This window comes from Schistocerca serialis, chromosome 10 (genome assembly GCF_023864345.2).
Source record: "Schistocerca serialis cubense isolate TAMUIC-IGC-003099 chromosome 10, iqSchSeri2.2, whole genome shotgun sequence".
NCBI classification, from domain to species: Eukaryota; Metazoa; Arthropoda; class Insecta; order Orthoptera; family Acrididae; genus Schistocerca; species Schistocerca serialis.
The window spans coordinates 226,030,515-226,055,191 of NC_064647.1; the positions used below are offsets into that span (position 1 = coordinate 226,030,515).

Below are 24,677 nucleotides of genomic sequence, written 5' to 3' on the forward strand. Positions count from 1 at the left end.
CACATTTTCCCGTGATCATACAATTGTAACTGTCAATATTGCATACCATAACTTCCAAAAGGTCTTTATAGTCAACTCTAAGATTGGCCCCATCTATAGTCAATTTTACGTTCTGATGATACAAACAAACACAAACATTATGGGTGCCAGATGCCCCTGCAACAATACACCATCTTGGTCTCAACTCGCAAAACTTTCATCTTCCAATTTTAATGTCAGGATTTTCTTTTTTAAATCCAGTGAATAGTTCATTTAAATTACACAATATTAACCTTTTTTGTCTTTGAATCTTAGAACCTTTGTCTTTCACAGAAACACAGTCTTTTTTGCCAGACATCAAATGGCTGTTATTGTCATTGTCATAATACTTAATAACTTTATTGAATGTGTTTTAATCTACCAAATCAGATGCACTTTTCTTTTGTAATGCTGGTAAAATTCCTTGTTCTTTTACTAATTGCCTTGTTAACTTAACAAGACGTTCTGACACATTAAATTAATCACTAACTTTTGCTTGACTCTAAGAATTCAGCAGTAAACTGATAATCTTAATTTTATCCTCTTTGTTTGAAGTGCTGCATTTAGTTTTTAGTTTTTCTTTAAAATCATCATATTCAGTTGGTAAAGTTTTAGAACTTCCATCTGTTTTTTAGTACAAATTGTATTTTGAAATGAAACCTCCAAATTCTTTTTGACTGTAGCTGCCACTTTATCAATTTTTGTATTCAAGGCCCTTGGTCTTTTATCTTGACTTAGTTTTCTAATTTTACTACCAGGTGATATACCCAGGATTTCACAAGCTGTATCTGCTTTTTTAATGGTTGCTGATAAGTCACAAAATTCTGTATCTGAGGTTTCACTATACTTTCTCTTGTGAATTACAAATATCTAAGAATAACATGTTGGACACAATGATTTTCCTGGTATGAGGTTGACAAAAGTTTTTTTTTTTTTTTTTTTTTTTTTTTTTTTTTTTTTTTTTTTTTTTTTTTTTTTTTTAAGAATAATGGTCAAATGTTATTTCTTGCAGACCTTTTGTTATAGGTATCTTATGTTTCTCAGAAGGGTCCAAGCAAGACTGACCAAAAAGGTGATGAAATTTTTGTAAGTATTTCATTTCATGGTACTTGCATGTTGATTTGACCTCTGGACTGACTCGTAAGTAAAACAACACTTTTTCTTCTTCACTGTAATCTTCGATTAAAGTAATGTCTTTAGGATACACTCCATACACACTTTTATGACATGCTTCATTAATAATAACACTAACAGAACACTGAGACACCATTTTTCAACTGCACACTTCAAGAACTTCTAGCTAAGTAAGTGTGAGTAGACAGTTGTTGGTGTAAGGGGGAAGACAACAATCATACTTGTATAGGCTTGCAGATACAATTGTTAGCCTGCTGAAACAATTACCACAGCATTGTTTCGACAAATAATCATTAGCTAGTGTCATGTGGTGTGTTACATTATGCAATTGGTATACTTTATTTGATTAGCATGCCAGATATCGCAGATGTTAAAAAACATATTTTTGACTCATGTTTGTAATCTTTCTTCCATAACTTCCAATTGAATCTCAAAGTTGAAATTTATACTGAAGTGTGATATCATAAAAGTCTATTAACTGTGAAATTTTTCAGATTTTTATCTGGTCCCCCAACAAAGATATTGCAGGCCACAACATGGAAAATTTTTAAAAAAAATCCATTTCTTAAAATAGTGTATATTATAAGTGTAAGCTGTTCACCATTGATACTCTATAATAAGTAACTATGCTATACAGTGTAATAGCAGAAAAAATATTAAATCTGATAAATAAATCTTTCTTTGGAAAACTACTGTTCAAAAATTGAGTGTCTTTGATTTGTGGCTGATAGCTTTGAACTATTAAAAATATATTAAAGAATGCATTCAGCTAAGTGATAATGGTGTTAATTGGCAGCCCAGTGCGTGTTGAACAAAATGCATTTCATCTGAAAGGCTTAGAACAATCCATTACTGAATAATTGTAAAAAATTTAGATGGTTGCAAATATGAAAAAATGCATGTGGCCTGGAACAAATATAGCCGCCATTTCAAAATAATAAACAATATTTTTTTTTAAAAAAATATTTTTGTGACTACTAAACATTGGGGGACTCACCCAGAAAATATAAAATTTTTCTGAGACAGTCAAGCAACCAGTGCTGGACCACTTGGTATGGATTGACCCAAACGTATAACGCTGGCCAAACCGATAGAAATAACGTTGCAGTGCTTTGCGTTAAATTAAATATAGCGGCCCTTAAATTTTATGGGTCTGGTGATTTTCGCGCGATCCTAGGCTTGTACATTTTATGGGTTTGGCGCTTAGAGTGTTAGTGGGCAGGTGCGGCTGCTGTGTAAGAGCGCGTGAACACCCTATCTTTTGACGTCTTGCGGATTTATTGGTTATTTTTCTTTGAATGCTGTTAAACCTAACATAGATGCTGCAATCTGAAGCATATGGCACTTAAATCTACCATTGTACTGCTGCTGTAGACTCCCTGAAACTTGGCATCAAGGTCGTGAGCGCACACTTACTTGTGCACGTTTTAAGAAGCTTTTGCATGTGCATAACTCGTGTGACATAATTGCCGTATGAGCCAAATATGTATGGAATTGTTAAACCAAGTGCATAATTTGTGATATTCACGGTTAGCCCTTGCCACTGAACTAGAAGTGTGCATCAGGGCCACCACGTGGCAACATACGGCGGCAGACTTTTGTCCCCATTTGCTCAGCATAAATCCTGCTAGATGACAGTGGACTCCTCAAATACACTAATGGTCTCACTACATAGTAAATTTTGATCGTTCTTGTAGCAATATTTAAAACACTTCAGTGATTTATTTTTATAGAAAATAAATAATCACCAATACTGCCAAACACATGGTACATTTTTGACAGGTGACAACAAAATATACAATACAATATGGCTAACAATATGCAGATACTTTTCAGACATGTTTACCAACACAATAGTGAATAAAATATGTGATTCAGAGTAATAACTCCATTTACATTTTGAACACACTTTTTATGTGATCTGTCGGAGTTTTGTGAATTTTCTTGTTGAGAAAGAAATGAATGTTGTGTGGATGTGAGAAATGTGGAAGTGACAAAGCCAACTGCAAATCCCAGGGCTCGATGGTCTCTGTATAAGACTTATTCACGATAGCTGGTTTATTTCTTATGTATATATTATGCGAGAGCTCAGCCATACACTAGTTCCTAACCTGCTGTGTTAGTAGTTTGTTTATTTTTAAAACAGCTTATTTACTCTAATATATTCTATCCGTTTTAGTTATTGTGCGCCTGGGAGTCATACTGTGTATGAATTTGAGAAAGTTGATATGTTTAATGGAAATAATTGTGTACACTTCAAATTTTATTGCGTTTGTCTTTCCAGATGACAAAAACGATGAGACTGGAGACTCTGTACCCTTCGGTCCTCTGCCCGAGCCTCAGGACATGGAGATCGATGACGAAAACTCGGGCGAACCGTCGGCACCAATTGCAGAGAACGTGCCAGCTCCGAAACCGACTGCTGCTCAGCAGACGAGTGCAAAGACGGGCAGAACTGTAGCCCCACCGAGCAGTTCACCGTCGAGGCCTGCGAGGATGGAGCAGCCGCCTCCACCTGCTACAATGGAACAACCTCCACCACCGGCAGTGTCCGTTGTAGCCGTTGATGAGACTACACCACCCGGGCACGACCCTGTACCGCAGCAGTCTGAAGCCGCCGCAGTGCCACTGAATATTCGACCGAACATTGCCCATGGCGAGATGGCAGTGACGGATGCGGCTGTTTCAAAGACTGGTGCTGGTGCTGAGGGACCTCTACCTAGAGATTTCCAGGTTAGCTGCTCTCTCTCTCTCTCTCTCTCTCTCTCTCTCTCTCTCTCTCTCTCCCTCCCTCCCCCCCCCCCCTCTCTCCCTCACACACCCACACACACCCTTCCCCCCGTCCCTTCTCTCTTTGACCTTCCCCCATGTCTTTCATCTACATCTACATACACACTCCACAGGCCACCATACAGTACAAAGTGGTGGGTCCCACATACCACTACTATAGATGAATTAAAGTTACTTGATAGTTGACATCTGTCACTTGCCACTACAGTCTTGCCACATCCACTGTCTGCTACTGTTTGGTTATAGACGATGCACGAACATGGCGGGTCACTTCACACATGCTGTTAATGTGTAACCCGGAAGCGGGCGCTGTGAGGTGTGACAGAAATGGAAGACACTCTCTCAACATCTGGCTAACTGTGTCTCACGACAAGTTTCATAGTCCCAAATTGTTCACGCGTGTAAGACTGACCTCTACGACTTGGGCTCAAGACAGATAAATTTCATAATATGTTTGTGTGCATAGCCATTTCCATGGTAAAATTTCAGTTTTAGTGGTAAAAGCTAACTGTAATTTCTCATATAAGAACGTAGGCTTCTGCGGCCGGTGTCATAGTGATTAAAATTCTTCTGGGTATTATGCCGTGTCATTGCTAAAAACTAACAACAATAATAAACTAAAATCGACGTTTCAGCCAAATTGCAATGGCCTTCCTCAGAGCACGACTTGTTTTGCATGGGGATAGGTGCTTCTATTTATTACAGACTATCGATTTCTGATGTCACTGTTGTAGAACTTTTAATTGGCCCTCTAATATGATTGGCTCGTCATGACGTAAGGGAACATGAAAGGAAAGAGGCTATTCATGGATGTCCATGTCGTCAGCGATTGGTAGCTGTCCACCAATCAGCGTTCGTCTTCTGGTTGGCAAGTTTTCCTCCTGGTGTGCGCGTAAATGGACTAACAGTTGCTGTACAGCTGTTTGTGCAGATATGTCCGTGTCCCGTGTAGCTCCTGCCCCACGACCGCTTGCAGCCCGTTGGACTGGGATGGCCGGCAGCCAGGGCGCCAAAAGTTTGTAGCCAGAAGACAAAGAAGAGAAGCTTCCACTAGTACACTTACCATATGTAAAAGGCATCAGTGAATGGCTAGGCAACGTTCTCTGCCGACAAGGTTTCAATCCGATTTTTCGAAGCAGTCACAGGATCCATGGAATGATAGGTTCCACCAAGGATGTAATCAACAATCTTAACACTGCAGGTGTTTGTGAACTATGGTGTGAGAGCAGAGCTGCCTACATAGGTGAAACAGGGAAACCTGTCAGCTTACATGTAGCAGAACACGAACTCTGTGTACGATTACAACATAATAAATTGCGGAACACCACCGTGACTGTGGACAACCTATCAGGTTCCAGGAAGCCCGAGTACTGGTGAAAGAATCGTGGATGCGAGAACGCAAAATACAGGAGGCAGTCGAAATTATTAAGCAACCTGACAACATCAACAGAGAAGATGGCTACAAACTCCCAGCGTCCTAGCTGCCGGCCATCCCAGTCCAACGGGCCACGAGCTGTTGTGGGGCATAAGCTACACGGGACAAGGATGTATCTGCACAAACAGCTGTAGAGCAACTGTCAGTTCACTTCCGGGCACACCAGGAGGAAAACTTGCCAACCAGAAGACGAACGCTGATTGGCGGACAGCTACCAGTCGTTCACGACATGGACATCCACGAATAGCCTCTTTCCTTCCATCTTCCCTTACGTCACGACTAGCCTATCTTATTAGAGGGCCAATTAAAAGTTTTACAACAGTGACGTCAGACATCGATAGTGTGTAATAAATAGAATCACCTATACCCATGCAAAACCAGTCGTGCCCTGAGGAAGGCCGTTGCAATTCGGCTGAAATGTCAGTTTTAGTTTATTATTATTGTTGTTAGTTTTTAGTAATGATGCGGCATAATACCCAATTTTAATCACTGTAATTTCTCACTCTCATTGGTTACCTGAAACTATCCTCACCCTGGGTACACAGGGTGCCACATTAGAGATGAGCAGTCTTGTTTGGCCTGTGGATAGCTTCTTATGTATTGGTAATGATTGTATTAATTTTATTTTATTTTATTTCAGTCCCTCCAAAGAGTGTCATGAGGCTAATAGTGCACAGTCACTGGAAGTTTCATTTTTACACTTACCATCTCTCTTGTATTAATAGGAAGCTGAAAAATACACATTCGTGATAAATATGAATATAGATGTAAATTCTGCCTCAAAATGCGAAATGCAAAATTAACTAATAAATTTGTTGTAGTCTTCTTTTGAAAAACAATTTATTTGCACAAGATTGCTATGCTAACACTAGTACTGGATTACTAGTTTAGGTGGTATGTATTGCCATCATCAGGTCCATAAAACCGAGCAGTGGTAGTTACATTATATGGTGCTTACACCACTCTGTCACATGAGGACTGTACAATATATATATATATATATATATATATATATATATATTGTACAGTCCTCATGTGACAGAGTGGTGTAAGCACCATATAATGTAACTGTTACATTATATGGTGCTTACACCACTCTGTCACATGAGGACTGTACAATATATATATATTATTATTATTATTATTAGCGAATGTCCCCATGGGAGAACGATAAGCAGGTGATTAACATTTCTTAATGTTCTTCTTATTTCCCCAGTATTTCTTCATTGCCTCCCCAAAGGCCTTCTTCCTTTCTTCGGTCCACTTTGGTCGGAAAGGTTTAGATTCCGTCTCTGGAGTAAACTTCCACTTGTCGATTTTTCTTCTGAATGTATCCCGGTCTGATGTGTTTGTTATGTCAATTTTTGCCTTTTTCAAATCCTTCTTAACTTCAGTTACCCAGGGTATTGTTGCCTTAAGTGATGTCATATAGTCCAATAGACGTTTAGTTAACCTGTTTCCAGGTAATCTGTCTATATGTCCATAAAACTTCATCCGCCTCTTCCTGATATCTGCCTCGATGTTTGATATTTTTTCGGTTGTCTCGGTAGTCTGCAGCCTGTATCCATCTTGTGTGTATCGTGGTCCTAGGATTTTTCTAATAATTTTTCTCTCTACTTTCTTAATTTCGTGTAAATCTAATTTTCTATTCAGGGAGAGTGTTTCACTTGCATATGTGACTGTTGGTTTGATGACTGTGTTGTAGTGTCTGATTTTAGTGCCTTTTGATAGACATTTCTTGTTATATATATTTTGAATAAGTCCGAATACTTTCTTGATTTTCTGTAATCGGTTTTTTTGTGCTATTTTCTCAAGTCCTGTTGGTTCAATAACTTCACCGAGATACTTAAAGTGCTTGACTCTAGTTATTTCACCATACTTTGTTTTTAGTTTCGAAATATCTAATTTTGAGCAGATGAATTCTGTCTTCTCAAAGGAGATTTGCAGGCCAACCTTCTCAGCACATTCTTTAAGTGTCTCAATTTGTTTTACTGCTGTTTCTTCACTGTCAGTTATAATTGCCAAGTCATCTGCAAACGCTAAATAAGGGATGTTCAATTTTCCTTTACCTCTTCCTAGTTCAATTGGCTTCCAAAAGCTTTGTTTCCTTAGTGTTACTTCCCACTCTTTCATAACTTTGTCCAAAACTATATTGAATAATAGTGGTGAGATCCCATCTCCTTGTCTTACTCCTGTTTTAATTGAGAATGGTTCCGAAATTTCCCCTCTGAATTTAATTTTTGATTTGGTTTCTGTTAGTGTTTGTTCAATTAGTTTTCGGATTTTAGTGTCTAGGCCTCGTTCTTCGAGAATGTGACATAGAGACTGTCTGTCTATGGAATCGTATGCCTTTTTGAAATCAACGAGTGTGCAGATTATTGGTTTTGACCTGATTGCTTTAATCTTTAAAATAGTTTTAAGGTTGAATATCTGTTCCGGGCATGATCTATTAGGACGAAAGCCTGCTTGGTAGTCTGAAATTGTATGTTCTAGTTGTTCTTGTGCCCTCTTTAGGAGACATGCAGATAGAATTTTGTAGGTAACTGGTAAAAGTGAAATGCCTCTGTAGTTGTTTACGTCTGATCTTTCTCCCTTTTTGTGCAATGGGTGAATTAGTGCACACTTCCACTCCTCTGGGATATTTTCTGTCTGCCAAATTTCTTTGATGATGCTAGTGATCTCTTTTAACGAATTTGGACCAAGGTTTTTCAGTAGTTCAGCTACAATTCCATCTTCTCCCGATGATTTATTATTTTTGAGTTTTCTAATGTGGCTATAAATTTCTTCTTGAGATGGTGGTAGTGAAGTCTCATTCGTGTGTTCTGGTTGTAATCTGGGGAATCTTGTACTTGGTTGTGGGCAATTTAGGAGTTGTGAGAAATATTTAGCTAGTTCTTGGCAATTTTCTTTGTTAGTTAGTGCCAATTTTCCATTCTGTTTCCGGAAGCAGAGATTTTGTGGAGTGTATCCTTTGATTTGATTTGCGAATATTTTATAAAAATCTTGAGTGTTGTGGTTCTTAAAGTTTTCTTCAATTGTGTTTAGCTGTTCATTAAGGTATTTTCTTTTAGTTTGTCTAAGTATTTTAGCTGTTTGTTTTCTCACTTTGAAAAATGTTTGTTGTGTGGTTTCTGATTTGTCACAATTGTAATTTAAAAAGGCTTGTTGTCTCTCTTCTAATGCGTTATCACAATTCGAATTCCACCATGGATGCTTGGATATTTTCTTTAACGGAATCAAATCTCTTGCTTTCTGTATAATTTTCGTTCGGAAATCTTTCCAGTTGTTTGTTGGTTGTTTATCCCATGCTTCTGTAATTTCTGATTCCTTGATATTTTTCAAGTCAAATTTGGGAATTAGTGGTGATTTCCTTTGGCGTTTCCTTTTTGGAGTGAATTTAATTTTAACTCTGGTAAGGTAGTGGTCAGAATCTATATTTGCCCCTCTGCGGACTTGAACGTCGTGTATTTCTTTCTGGAAGTCATAGGAGATCGCAACATGGTCTATTTGAAATTCACCAAGCTGAAGGTTTGGTGATCTCCATGTTTTTTGTTTCTTGGGGTCTTTTCGAAGTGATGTTGTCACGATTTTTAGGTTGTTTTGCTGACATAACTCGATGAGTCTCATGCCGTTCTTGTTTGTGAATTTGTGTGCAGGGTAATTACCGACTGTTTTTTTATATTTCCTCTCTTTGCCAATTTGCGCGTTGAAATCCCCTAGAAGAATTTTTACATCCTCCTCTGGAATTTTGGACATTTCAGTTTCGAGTTTTTCCCAAAATTTTTCTGTCTTCTCCGGTTCTTTTTTGTTGGCAATGTTGGTAGGTGCATGAACATTAATAAATGTATATATTTTGTTGGTGTGCTTGATTCGCATGGTCATTAGTCTGTTACTGATTTGATTCATGTCTATAACAGAGTCAAGGGTGTCCTTATTTACAATAAAAGCCATGCCAAATATTGCAGCTCCTTTGCCAATTTTCTTGTCTGTTTTACTTTTAAAGATACGGTAATTGTTGTAGTCTATTGTTTCTGAATCAGTGAATCTGGTCTCTTGGAGAGCAAGGATTTGAATTTTCTGTTTGTTGAGTTCTGTTGTAAGATTATGAAGTTTGCCTGTCTGAATTAGTGTCTGAATGTTAAAAGTGCCAATAAATGTATGGGACTTTCGTGGACGTTTACTAGAGAACTCAAACTTTCTCTGTCGTACGAGCCCAAGCTCCCCAGAATCCGATAGCTTGGTTGTCGCCACAGGGCGAGTGGATTGGCCACCTGGGGTAATATTAATTTTACTTGTACGAATCATACTGCTTGTAATTAAGTTCCAGCTAATGCTGGGTAGTTAGAACCAGGGATTGTTAGTTCCTGGAGCTTGGTGTTCAGCCGCACCTCACATGGTGAACAGACGCTGGCCAGAGTACCGGTGGTTGCCACACAGACGTGTCTGGGCTTTTCAATATGCTTTATCTTGTTGATAATGCTTGCCTCTTCCGCCAGTTCCGCCGTACCGATGATCTTCATCTCCGTCTTCACTACTATATTCACTACTATATTCACTATATATATATATATATATATATTGTACAGTCCTCATGTGACAGAGTGGTGTAAGCACCATATAATGTAACTACCACTGCTCGGTTTTATGGACCTGATGATGGCAATACATACCACCTAAACTAGTAATCCAGTACTAGTGTTAGCATAGCAATCTTGTGCAAATAAATTGTTTTTCAAAAGAAGACTACAACAAATTTATTAGTTAATTTTGCATTTCGCATTTTGAGGCAGAATTTACATCTATATATATATATATATATATAATGGAAGGAAACATTCCACGTGGGAAAAATTATATATAAAAACAAAGATGAGGTGACTTACCGAACAAAAGCGCTGGTAGGTCGATAGACACACAAACAAACACAAACATACACACAAAATTCAAGCTTTCGCAACAAACTGTTGCCTCATCAGGAAAGAGGGAAGGAGAGGGGAAGACGAAAGGAAGTGGGTTTTAAGGGAAGGGTAAGGAGTCATTCCAATCCCGGGAGCGGAAAGACTTACCTTAGGGGAAAAAAAGGACAGGTATACACTCGTACACACACACATATCCATCCACACATACAGACACAAGCAGACATATTTAAAGACCAATATATATATATATATATATATATATATATATATATATATATATATATAAAGTATAGTTTTCATGTGGTGTAAGCATTTTATAATGACCACTGCCTGGTTTTGTTGATCTGAGGGTGGCAATTATCTAAACTAGTAATCCAGTAATTGTGTTAACATAACGATCTTGACAAATAAATTGGTTTTCGATAGAAAAGTACAACACAAAATTATAGATCTCCTCCTGTACTGAATGATCATGTCATGTAGCCATACCTAAGAAATGCTATGTCATAGCAAATTGTATCCAAATGGAGTGTTTTAGTAGAAATAGTTTAAAATAACTTTATTTTCGGTATATAAATATTAATACTGTAATATATTTTACCTTACTTGTATTGTACATCACATTGCAAAGCCCAATTTGGAAAGATAGTGAGGGTAAAAACAAGTTTGCAAAATGAAAAGTACACGAACATAACGATGTGCCAGTGTCCTGGATGCTCTACTGCCACACCAGTTGTGGGCAGTTGAATGGTCTGTGTAAGATTGTGCTGTCTAATGCGATGTAGACTCAGCCGCGGGACCTAGTATCTTAGAACGAAGGACCACCATTGTTTGTCTGCTAGCCAAAGTTCAAAAGATGATACTTTAATGTTGCAGTTTTAGGTCCCAGCTGTTTTGAGCTGTTGTTGCATCAAAAACCAGTGGAGATCAGGCCTGCCAACATGCTTCACTGGTGACACTACCTACCTCGGCAAGTGATTGTGCTGTAGCCATTATCCCTAAAGCCATGTGTCAGTTCTGCTTACTAAATACCTTGCCAGTTCTGTCAGTAGTGTTGTCAACTGTGGGTTACAAGGCTTTAATGCTCATGAAAGGTCGAAATCAGTATTCTGCACATTCTGTAGTCATCAAACTTTGTGGGGGAATGGGGAGTCAAGAAATACCGTAAATCAGAGAAGTACCCTATTCATCGGTAGGAAAATGCCTCTGCTTCTGTACATAAACAATTCCAGTCAAAAATCTCCCCAATCACCACTATTCTAAACAATCAATTTCAAAACACCTCATTTCAAACAGGTAGTGTGACATTCTTTTAAATTTGTATCTAATCAATTAAAAAAAAAAAAAAATCTGATTTCACCGAAAATTATATATCAATATCTGATTTCAAAATCAGTTGTAAAACACATTCCAGAAGATAGTCAAATTGCCCTACAGACATTCCCAGTAAGTTTTGGAAATCATCTCAACAGAATTTATATGGTCCTGAAATACTATTTAGAATCCACTTTCTGACACACCTCTGTATTTTATACCATTCTCCTTTTGATCCCACCACCCAGTTTATTCTTTGCACCGAAAGAGCAGTAAAACTGTACGCCCCACAATTTTTTATTTTCTCTGAGGATCACATTCACGGTCAAACTTCCATGGGCAGCTGAGTCACATCTTCGTAGATACTTCACTCCGTGTGAAATACTCACGATCCACACCCGTCACTGCCACACCAGCAAAACCACAAATGTGTGACATGCTTTCCAACGTATACCCCGGGGAACTAGTGTTAGTCTTCTCATTGTTTACATTCTTTCAACTTTCTAACAAAAATGTACTGCTTTAATAACTGCTGCTATCTTCATGAAAAATAGAGATACACCACAATGTGAGAGTAGACTTTCCTGGTGTAGAATACAGAATACAGATAATAAGCTCTCGAGTCTCCAGCTTGGTGACAGTGCTGAGTACTGCATCATTTCGATGAGTGCTGTACTCTTTATTTCCTGGCAGAGTGACGAGTATCCCACGTATCGAAACATCGCAGTACTTCCGCACTGCCACCTTGATGGAGGCCAGAGAGCTTATCATCAAAATAAAATAGTGTTCCTTAGCTTTCTCTTTCTTTGTCTTCTCTTAGAGGGAAGATATGTTGTTGTTGTTGTTGTTGTTGTTGTTGTTATCATCATCTTCAGTCCTGAGACTGCTTTGATGCAGCTCTCCATGCTACTCTATCCTGTGCAAGCTTCATCTCCCAGTACCTACTCCAACCCACATCCTTTTGAATCTGCTTAGTGTATTCATCTCTTGGTCTCCCTCTACGGTTTTTACCCTCCACGCTGCCCTCCAGTGCTAAATTGGCGATCCCTTGACGCCCCAGAACATGTCCTACCAACCGATCCCTTCTTCTAGTCAAGTTGTGCCACAAATTTTTCTTCTCTCCAATTCTATTCAGTACCTCCTCATTAGCTATATAATCTACCCATCTAATCTTCAGCATTCTTTGGTAGCACCACATTTCGAAAGCTTCTGTTCTCTTCTTGTCCAAACGATTTATCGTCCATGTTTCACTTCCATACGTGGCTACACTCCATGCAAATACTTCCAGAAACGACTTCCTGACACTTAAAGCTATACTCGATGTTAACAAATTTCTCTTCTTCAGAAACGCTTTCCTTGCCATTGCCAGTCTACATTTTATATCCTCTCTACATCGACCATCATCAGTTATTTTGCTCCCCAAATAGCAAAACTCCTTTACTACTTTAAGTGTCTCATTTCCTAATCTAATTCCCTCAGCATCACCCAATTTAACTCGACTACATTCCATTATCCTCGTTTTGCTTTTGTTGAAGTTCATCTTACATCCTCCTTTCAATACACTGTCCATTCCGTTCAACTGCTCTTCCAAGTCCTTTGCTGTCTCTGACAGAATTACGATGTCATCGGCAAACCTCAAAGTTTTTATTTCTTGTCCATGGATTTTAATACCTACACCAAATTTTTCTTTGTTTCCTTTACTGCTTGCTCAATATACAGATTGAATAACATCGGAGAGAGGCTACAATATATTTTTTTAATGTTTACATGAATAGAATGTGAGGAGTAATTGAGGCATTTTTGGGAACAGTGATTTATTGAGATCCACATTGCTCACTAATTCTTACACATTACACTGACACATCGTATATGCAGAACCCACAATATTTTATTTATATTTGACTGAAATTTAGCCCATTTACGAGAGTTTAAATTGAGTGAAAAACTATTTAATATGTTTGATCCTCTGTATCTCAATCTCAATATGTTTTAGTTAAGTCTTCATTCCAGAGATCGCCACAGCTGTATTTCTGTGACCATTGGTGAACTTGGTAGCCTCTGAGAGCTTTCACACAACTGTTCCTCAATATTACTTTCTTTTTCTTAGAATTAGTGGAAAGACAGTGATAAACAGCTAACATTTCTTGCAATATTATCATCCTCCTCCATATTTTTTTAATTTTTTTTAATGACATATGAAATGTGCACCACAACTATATATTTACAGATGGGTCTAATCAGGGCAACTCTCGTATGTTCTGTGGTTTTGTCTGAGGATAGCTTCAAGATTTGTTTACCAAACAAATTTACTTTTACAGTGCACATTGCATGCAATTGTGATAGCCCAAGGCAGACAGACACACCTGTACTGAGAAACACCTTTTCTTCCCTGACTCCTTAAATCTGTTCCACGGGTGTACCTAGCAGACAAATACATCCAGAACATCCAAGATCCTCTTCACTGCCTGCAAGGAAAGGGAAATGTCATTCTGCTAAGTGCCAGGAATCAGGTGGCTCTGTATACTATTCAGCTTACATGCTGTGTTACACAGAGTGTTCCAGGAGGAACAGTCAGTATTCAGCGGCACAATGGGTTAAGACCTGTGAGCTCTTGTTCGGTAGACGTAGTGTGTTTCAAAGTAGTGAAGATGAAAAAGTACTAATAGGTCTTAAGGAACGCACTTTGGACCCCATGTTAGCAGGACCTTTTTTTCCACACCCCCCCCCCCCCCCCCTACCACCTTGGAATCTCCCAAATGCACTCATGAGTTCGATCTTGTGACTTGTCAGTACTGGTTTGGCTTTGCTCATGAACTTTGTTTGAAAAGAATCAGATGCTGTCAGGTTGGGTGAACAAGCAGGCCAGTTGATGTCCCCCAAAGTGATAAATGACTCCTTCTAGAAAAAGTTCCTTGGCTGTGTATAGATCATAATTGACTGCTTCAGTACAGACCAATAATGCGCACTATCTGTAGAATGATCCTGAAATTCACATGGTGGCTTGTAAAGTATGTATGTAGATGCAGGTGTGCAGCCCAAAAAGGAGGGTTCTATTTGCTTACATACACAGACAAGTGGGAATGGACCTCATTGACAGTAGCCACCTGTTCACAATGTGTTCTTCAGCTTGCAAAAGTTACAAGAACTTGATGAAAAATTGATGTCTCATCTTGTTCCTTTAGTAAGCTTGTACATACGGCAGTGAAGATCTTTGTGTAGGACACGGTGAACGCTGGTATCCGCCAACCCGAGTGCAATAGCTTGCCACAATTGAGACTGCACGAGATCGTGTCCCATACGAGATTCGCATTTTCCAGTGTATATACGGAACGAGGATGTCCTTCTGGTTTAGTGTCCTCTACGGTTCTACATCTACACCTACATTGATACTCCGCAAGCCACCCAACGGTGTGTGGCGGAGGGCACTTTACGTGCCACTGTCATTACCTCCCTTTCCTGTTCCAGTCGCGTATGGTTCGCGGGAAGAACGACTGTCTGAAAGCCTCCGTGCGCGCTCTAATCTCTCTAATTTTACATTCGTGATCTCCTCGGGAGGTATAAGTAGGGGGAAGCAATATATTCGATACCTCATCCAGAAACGCACCCTCTCGAAACCTGGCGAGCAAGCTACACCACGATGCAGAGCGCCTCTCTTGCAGAGTCTGCCACTTGAGTTTATTAAACATCTCCGTAACGCTATCACGGTTACCAAATAACCCGGTGACGAAACGCGCCGCTCTTCTTTGGATCTTCTCTATCTCCTCCGTCAACCCGACCTGGTACGGATTCCACACTGATGAGCAATACTCAAGTATAGGTCGAACGAGTGTTTTGTAAGCCACCTCCTTTGTTGATGGACTACATTTTCTAAGCACTCTCCCAATGAATCTCAACCTGGTACCCGCCTTACCAACAATTAATTTTATATGATCATTCCACTTCAAATCGTTCCGCACGCATACTCCGAGATATTTTACAGACGTAACTGCTACCAGTGTTTGTTCCGCTATCATATAATCATACAATAAAGGATCCTTCTTTCTATGTATTCGCAATACATTACATTTGTCTATGTTAAGGGTCAGTTGCCACTCCCTGCACCAAGTGGCTATCCGCTGCAGATCTTCCTGCATTTCGCTACAATTTTCTAATGCTGCAACTTCTCTGTATACTACAGCATCATCCGCGAAAATCCGCATGGAACTTCCGACACTATCTACTAAGTCATTTATATATATTGTGAAAAGCAATGGTCCCATAACACTCCCCTGTGACACGCCAGAGGTTACTTTAACGTCTGTAGACGTCTCTCCATTGATAACAACATGCTGTGTTCTGTTTGCTAAAAACTCTTCAATCCAGCCACACAGCTGGTCTGATATTCCGTAGGCTCTTACTTTGTTTATCAGGCGACAGTGCGGAACTGTATCGAACGCCTTCCGGAAGTCAAGAAAAATAGCATCTACCTGGGAGCCTGTATCTAATATTTTCTGGGTCTCATGAACAAATAAGGTGAGTTGGGTCTCACACGATCGCTGTTTCCGGAATCCATGTTGGTTCCTACATAGTAGATTCTGGGTTTCCAGAAATGACATGATACGCGAGCAAAAAACATGTTCTAAAATTCTACAAGAGATCGACGTAAGAGATATAGGTCAATAGTTTTGCGCATCTGCTCGACGACCCTTCTTGAAGACTGGGACTATCTGTGCTCTTTTCCAATCATTTGGAACCCTCCGTTCCTCTAGAGACTTGCGGTACACGGCTGTTAGAAGGGGGGCAAGTTCTTTCACGTACTCTGTGTAGAATCGAATTGGTATCCCATCAGGTCCAGTGGACTTTCCTCTATTGAGTGATTCCAGTTGCTTTTCTATTCCTTGGACACTTATTTCGATGTCAGCTATTTTTTCGTTTGTGCGAGGATTTAGAGAAGGAACTGCAGTGCGGTCTTCCTCTGTGAAACAGCTTTGGAAAAAGGTGTTTAGTATTTCAGCTTTACGCGTGTCATCCTCTGTTTCAATGCCATCATCATCCCGTAGTGTCTGGATATGCTGTTTCGAGCCACTTACTGATTTAACGTAAGACCAGAACTTCCTAGGATTTTCTGTCAAGTCGGTACATAGAATTTTACTTTCGAATTCAATGAACGCTTCACGCATAGCCCTCCTTACGCTAACTTTCACATCGTTTAGCTTCTGTTTGTCTGAGAGGTTTTGGCTGCGTTTAAACTTGGAGTGAAGCTCTCTTTGCTTTCGCAGTAGTTTCCTAACTTTGTTGTTGTACCACGGTGGGTTTTTCCCGTCCCTCACAGTTTTACTCGGCACGTATCTGTCTAAAACGCATTTTACGATTGCCTTGAACTTTTTCCATAAACACTCAACATTGTCAGTGCCGGAACAGAAATTTTCGTTTTGATCTGTTAGGTAGTCTGAAATCTGCCTTCTATTACTCTTGCGAAACAGATAAACCTTCCTCCCTTTTTTTATATTCCTATTAACTTCAATATTCAGGGATGCTGCAACGGCCTTATGATCACTGATTCCCTGTTCTGTACATACAGAATCGAAAAGTTCGGTTCTGTTTGTTATCAGTAGGTCCAAGATGTTATCTCCACGAGTCGGTTCTCTGTTTAATTGCTCGAGGTAATTTTCGGATAGTGCACTCAGTATAATGTCACTCGATGCTCTGTCCCTACCACCCGTCCTAAACATCTGAGTGTCCCAGTCTATATCTGGTAAATTGAAATCTCCACCTAAGACTATAAAATGCTGAGAAAATTTATGTGAAATGTATTCCAAATTTTCTCTCAGTTGTTCTGCCACTAATGCTGCTGAGTCGGGAGGTCGGTAAAAGGAGCCAATTATTAACCTAGTTCGGTTGTTTAGTGTAACCTCCACCCATAATAATTCACAGGAACTATCCACTTCTACTTTACTACAGGATAAACTACTACTAACAGCGACGAACACTCCACCACCGGTTGCATGCAATCTATCCTTTCTAAACACCGTCTGTACCTTTGTAAAAATTTCCACAGTTCCATTGTGATACCATTTCAATACCTTCCGCCAACCCGAGCGCAATAGCTTGCCACGATTGAGACTGCACGAGATCGTGTCCCATACGAGATTCGCATTTTCCAGTGTATATACTGAACGAGGATGTCCTGGTTTAGTGTCCTCTACAGTTCCATCGTGATACCATTTCAATACCTTCAGCGACAGAGTATTGCATCTAGGGAAATCGAAAGTTGTACTGTGCAGCTTTGATGGGTCCTGTCTACTCCTCTACCAATGCAGTGTGGTTTTCCACAGACGAGTCCCCTGTCTCAACTTAACTCCAGAGAACAGTGCCCAAAATGGTGTGTAGTGTTACGGTGAGGCACAGCGAGTGCTTTCCAAAAGAAAGCTTAAAAATCGTCAGCTGTTTCTGGCACACCCCATATTAACATTCAACAAATCGAAAGGTAGGCTCAGCTGTAGCGGTAGTTGACTTGGTCGCATGACTGTAAACAGCCATGTGTCAGTTCAGAATAGTTCATTTTGATACCCTGTATTGCAAGCACAGAAATTGATAGCAGGGAATGCATATGCAGAAAACCGTGGCTGTTTGCTGTTAATTGTAAGTGTATTGATGATGAGAAGGAGAAAGGAGTGATAGTGATGACCTGAAAATACGATGGAATGTGCAAGCAAAATAAATTGAATAAATGGATGGTAAGTCAAAATGCTAGATGGAAGTGGATTCTCCAGAGTGAAGACTGTTGGTTAAAGTTTATGTACAAACAAACATAAAATCGATCAAACTAATGGTTACTGTTGCCAAGGTTGAGATCAAATCCAGCTTTAACTTTACTTAAAGGATATGGAAGTAGGGAATGATTATGTGAATTTAGATCTCTAATCAATGATGTAGACAAGTGTGATAAGAAATAAAATAGTGAATCATCCTTGGCTGAGCTGCAGTGGTTCAACTTTCTAAGATCAGGCAGAACTGTACGATATCCAATACGACGAAGATGCAGTTGGCGGAATAGTTGTTGTTCTACCATTGCAAGACCTAGACCGTGAAAGCTAGTGACAAGAGCCAAACTGGTGCCTTCGAGATGTGGTGTTGGCAGAAGATATGCATACCGTGAATGCAAATAAGAACTGGCGCTTCCATTATAGGAAACTTAGCATTACCAGAAGTTTATGTTCCCGTGTCAACCAAAGGTACTTCCAGATCCTTGGGCTTATTTTGAGAAGAGAAGGGTTTACTTTCGAAATTTGCATGGTAAAATCAGAAGCAGAAGACCAAAGGAGCAGTAAGTGTTCGGTTGGATCAAGCAAAAAAGATCCTGGCCTACTTCTTCATATTATATTAAAAGGAGGTGAAGGTCATTGTGGATAGAGACGTCTCTTCAAAGATTTCATTATTGAAGACGTGAATGAAGAAATGAGGTCATGAGACTCAGTAATGAGTAAACCAACTAACAATGGTAGTGATCTGCGAAGATGAAGAATAAAGCAAAGTGCACACATTTGATTGCCGATATATATATTAGGTAAATGTCAGTATTGCTGAGATAGTTGTCATGAGACTTTTTGCAACTATTTTGTAATTTGAAATTTATCCTTTATTTTTATCATCTCAGTTGCTCTTTTAATTTTTATGCTATGCCTATTTTCAATCAGATTTGTTAGCTATGCAAGTAACCTGTCATATCCATACGAAAGTACAGGTCAGTATAATGTATAATTCCACACATAAAGATTAAAATGGATAAGTGTGTTATTAGCAATTTTGGCAGTATTGTGAATGACGCAAGGCAATATCATTTTCGTGAAAGCTTCACCTTTTTGGTCAAATAGGACTGGTGTTAAAAGCTAGCAATGAAACTGAGGAAAAGTTGCAATGTGCTTTACAAGTTGCCAGAATAAACAAGTTATTGTGTGTGAATGAGAGGACGTAGTTTGTAAAAGGTGTACTGCATTATATTTTTTATGAAAGTAATGATGTATTGGTAGTGAAGCAGCCAGTGGTTTATTCGGACAAAATGTGGATGTATACAGTGTCACTGTGATCAGATGTGATAATGCTTGAACAAAACTAATGATCACTGTTTAGTTGCTGTATTACACACAGCATTGGCATACAGCCGTGTTGCGTGTGACAGTGCTCCACTTGTAAGAATACTGGAGTTCACACACTTACTACTTACAGTCCCTGTCCCTTGGTCATAAATGTAACAACTGAGTCCTCAGTTTGCTTTGTGGGGTAATATGTTAAGAGATTATTTGTACATTTTAAGCTGAATCAGATTACTTATTTCAAAATATTTCACAGGAGGCCCTAAATATCTTATTCCCTGGACAAGACGAGGTAAAAGAAGGGGAAGGCAAGGACAGTCAACAGCAGCAGCAGCAGCAGCAACAGCAGCCGCAGATGCCACTCGGCATGCACCCTCACCAGCCACCGCCGCCATGGGGACCCCACGTGATGCCGCCACAGATGGGCTACGGGCCGCCTCCGGGCCAGATGATGGGTCCGCCTCCCGGGATGATGGGACCGCCACCCGCCATGATGGGACCCCCTCCGGGCATGATGGGCCCCCCTCCGGGACATCCTCCAAACGTGATGCCTCCACCTGGGATGTACGGACCCCCGCCACCGGGGATGGGAGGTCCTCCGCCCCCCGGTGTAGGCGGCCCCCCACCCCCCGGCGTCGGCGGGCCCCCGCCCCCCGGTGTGCACGGGCCACCCCCCACCACAGCCAGCCCCCAGTATGGGCCGCCCCCCACCTCGGGCAGCCCCCAGTACGCACCACCCCCTGCAGTGGGTCCTCCGCCCGGGCTGCCGCCAACCTCGCAGCCCCCCACCACATCGCAGCCTCCTCCGACAGCAGTGCCACCTCCGCAGCACATGGGTGTGAGGCCCCCCGGTGCTCCCCCGACGAGTGTGCCGCCACCGTACCTGGGTCAGATGAGCAAGGAGGACCTCGCTATGCTCGGCATAGATGCCGAGGACATGGCGGCACAGACATTCTGATGCAACTGGGACCTTCCCCGGCGAAGAATGGTTGCTGCCAAACTTTTGCCGTACGTGCTGAGGAAGTTGTCCTGAAGGCTCGAACTGATGTAGTGTATAATGAAGTGTTGTTTTGCAGGTTTATCACTATAAAACAGCAACTATTGTCTCTGTTCCTACATCTGTCGTCTGCCGAGGGTTGTACGCCTTAACGATTCTCTGAAAGCAAAGAGAGCTGTTGGAATGCGTAGTGTATGCTGTACTACTTGTCAGTTAACTTGAAAGTGAGAAGAGTGGGTAGGCCTAAGAGACTAGATTCTCGGATGTGACACAAACATTCAATGAAAATGGGTGGCAAATGTAATTGTTGTAGCCAATTATTACTCTAAATCTGTGCTTAAAGATGTGTAAAAGTTGTAAAGTATTTCTGAAATCATGAATTTGACATGGAATTTGTGCACTTCCACTGCCATCAAGCCTGAAGAACTAACCTACAATCAACATTTGTGTATTCTCTGAAGTTAATGTTGTCCTACTTGTTTATGCTTTGATTTGAATGTACTGGGTTTGTAGTTCCTGTAGGCAACAATAGTAAATAAGAGATTCACTTGTAGAAACCCGCTCCCCCAATTCCGCTCCAACCTCTCTCTCTCTCTCTCTCTCTCTCTCTCTCTCTCTCTCTCTCTTTTCCTCCTTGAAAGATAAACATTAAGCCTTCTTCTTTTCCTAATGAAAACAGAAGTGTGAACAGCAGGTGAGTAATTAACATTCAGCAGGCGTAATTCCAAGTTCTGTTGATATACACGTACAGAAGTAGGAAAAACTGTTATGTTTGGAACTGTTCGTTCCTTTCTCAGGAAAGAAAGGAGCCTAGGTTAAAAAGTTTGAGCAGGTCACTCGGACTGCTGTTTTAGTGGCCTACTATAACTTCCCAATACTTCAAAGACTAACCTTTTTCCCTCTCTGACAGACGAAGTAACAGTTCCGCAAGCTAGATAAGTTTGTTTTCTGTTTCTGTATGTGTCTTGGCAGTATTTGAGGTTTCATCTCTTGAAGATAGGTAATAGTAAGTCATTCTGTCATCGTAATTTTACAGTTTTCTCGTGTGGATATTTTGATGGCATTATTGCTTTAAATCCAGCCACTTTGCTTCCCTATATTTTGTGCTGTGCAAAGGTCTGATAGAAAGGGCAATGTCACATGTTTATTTCTCATTCTTCCTGACAGGATGTAGTGTTATACGGTGCAAGTAATAAAAAAAAATTATTTCTCTTAGTCTAAGGTAAAGATGTGAATCATAATGTTTTACAGTGATGCAATATGACAAGCTGCAGTTCTCACCTCTTACTATGAAGTGTACTGCTTCAGAGATAACAAATTCCAGCAAGATGTAATGTCCTGCTAGCATTGTGTTGAAGTTATAAGGTCAGACTACTTTGAAAAATCAGAAAAGTTATTACATAAGGTATAAGTGATGAAAAGTCTGCTAAGAGTTGTTTCTCCAATCTATGATTGGCCCATAGGTCAGTTAATAAATATGATAATATTTGGTATTGGCAAGCAGTTTCTGACTGTTTACTGCACCACAGTGTTATGGTGGTATAAATATATTTTTAGGTACTTTAGAATAAATAATAAAACGTGTTATTGGACAGCTGGCCCTTTTGTACATACATTGCATGTGACTAGAGCTTGTTATATCAGACTAAATGGTTTATTAGATCTGTACTGTGGGTTATTTAATTTAACTCTTAGAAGGATTTCTATTCTACCTATAAAGTTGAAAATCACACTTTATGGAAAGTGGTATATGGGACCCAGAGATTGTCTTTTTATGTAATGCCTTGAGTCCCTTGTATAATGTCACTACTATGTTAAATAGCCCAAATCTCCTTTCATATTTCCTGTACAGTTCTGACTGTATCATTTGTTTTTGGATGTGTAAGAACATTATTTAGTGTGAGAAATGTCAAACTGTTGATAGAGACTTATTTTCTGCTCCTGTACATCATGTAAGCCAGGAGGGGAAGGAGACAAGTGATAAAAAGCTGTAAAAGCGTATATTTGTGTACTTGTGTGTGGTTGTAACAGTGCAGTTCCAGGACCAGAACATTCTAAGACATCCTGGTTGGCCTGATCAGTTAGTGAAAGAATAATTCTCAAGTATTACATAATTTCTTATTTCTATGTTATTTTTGTTTATTATCTACCTTGTGCAGAAATTGTCATCTGGAACAGTAAATCTCTATTATCTGTTTTATATGTTGTGAGTTTGAACTTTCAGTATTTGAATCATTCAGAGTTAACACAATTTCCATTTTATTGTAATTAGTTGTGATGTAACTTTACTGTCTTTTTGTTCATCTGTAGCTTCATAAATAAATTTTTTAAATTGGAGTCATTGTTTCAGTTAAAGATGTTGATGTTCCTCAAGACAGTGATTTAAGTGTGAAATTAAAAAAACCTGTTAATGATAAGTAGCTCTGTAAAGTGATCCTTATTTGCAAAGGATTTGTCAGCTTTCTGCTCTTCTTCTAATATCTCAGTGAACACACACAAGATGGGACTAGCTGTTAAGAAGTTGGATAAATGAAAAGGCAGGAGGACAATAAAGAAAGGTTTTTATAAAAATCTGTGTGTTGATTTTGGCCTCCCAAATGTGTTTTTAATTTACCAGAACGTGAAGTGAGAGACACCAATGTAAATTTTAAAGATTCGATGAGGTTTGTGGGTCTCATGTATTATAAAAGAAACTAAATTGGTTGCCACACCTGAGAGGGGTCTGAAAACATGATGTCTCAATGCACTCTGTATTTTGAAATGTATGTCACCTGACAAGGAATGGAGAGATAATGTCCACTCCAGTTTTATACAGCCTTCGTATGATCCTGCCTCAGTTGTAGTTGAACAGCATACAGTTCTACCAGGCTGTCAACTCGAAGTGTGGTGTCACCGCCAGACACCACACTTGCTAGGTGGTAGCTTAAATCGGCCGCGGTCCATTTAGTACATGTCGGACCCGCGTGTCACCACTGTGTGATCGCAGACCTAGCGCCACCACAAGGCAGGTCTCGTGATACGAACAAGCACTCGCCCCAGTTGGACGGACGACCTAGCTAGCGACTAGATGTACGAAGCCTTTCACTCTCATTAGCCGAGAGACAGAATAGCCTTCAGCTAAGTTAATGGCTACGAACTAGCAAGGCGCCATTAGCCTTACAGTGATTGTAATTAAAGTCTCCTGTGTATAGTCAAGAGCGATGTACCACAATGATTGATTAAAGATAAGTATTAATCCAGCTACGTACTTTTCTTCATAGCATTAATTATGTAGCCTGTTCCAGTACTTGACGCCCGTCGGCGTGTGTGTGTACGCGTGCCTTTTTTTCGGCTACCTGTCACTGTGGACTGGCTGCCTTGTCAGTCCACTTCACGAAGATCCTCAGTGTGTCTCATTGTGAGGGAATTGGGCTGGTCGGAGGGGTGTTTATGATTGGACCTCTCCCCAGTACTTGTGCTGAGGCTGCCCACACAAAATTTATCAGATGGCTGGCTTGAAGTCGTCTAAATGCGGCCTTGAACTTTTGTGCTGAGGCTGGGGAACCACCACTTAATATCAGGTGTCAACTCCTCATGGCACAGCAAGCATGTAAAATCCCTGCCCTACCACAGGCCTCTGTACACTATTCATTTCTTTACCATCTGGGGAGCAACTTTTTAGTGATTATATTCAAGCAACAAGGCTCCTTGGGACTCACGCAAAGAGCAACCTTTTAAGGGTTGGTGTTCCAAATATTAATGTTTAGTTAGTTAGTTGCATGTTCCATATATTGTTCTGCACAATAGATCGTAATGATGTGAAACGAGTCATTTTACATCCACAACGCAAAGTAATTTGTGCTTACTGCCTGAGTGAATATTTCTCCCTTTCCAAGGGATAGGGAGGCGGGGAGAACACATTACAGAAATAGAAATGCTTCTGTGTAATAGAAGAAGTTGTCAAGGAGAAACTTTCTTAGTTTGTTTTCAAATTTTGCTTTGCTATTTGTCAAGACATA

At 40.1% G+C, this 24,677-nt stretch overlaps 1 protein-coding gene across 5 annotated transcripts in view; it reads left to right on the forward strand.

Moving 5' to 3' along the window:
• The window catches only part of LOC126424964 (zinc finger matrin-type protein CG9776-like), a 278,906-nt gene extending 255,890 nt beyond the window's left edge, over positions 1-23,016 (forward strand). For all 5 annotated transcript variants that reach the window (XM_050087838.1, XM_050087837.1, XM_050087839.1 and 2 more), the window contains 2 exons: positions 3,437-3,885; positions 19,939-23,016. In XM_050087838.1, coding sequence (XP_049943795.1) covers positions 3,437-3,885; positions 19,939-20,640 — 1,151 coding nt within the window. In that variant the 3' untranslated portion in view covers positions 20,641-23,016. The remainder of the gene's footprint in view (positions 1-3,436; positions 3,886-19,938) is intronic.
• Positions 23,017-24,677: the final 1,661 nt, after the last annotated feature.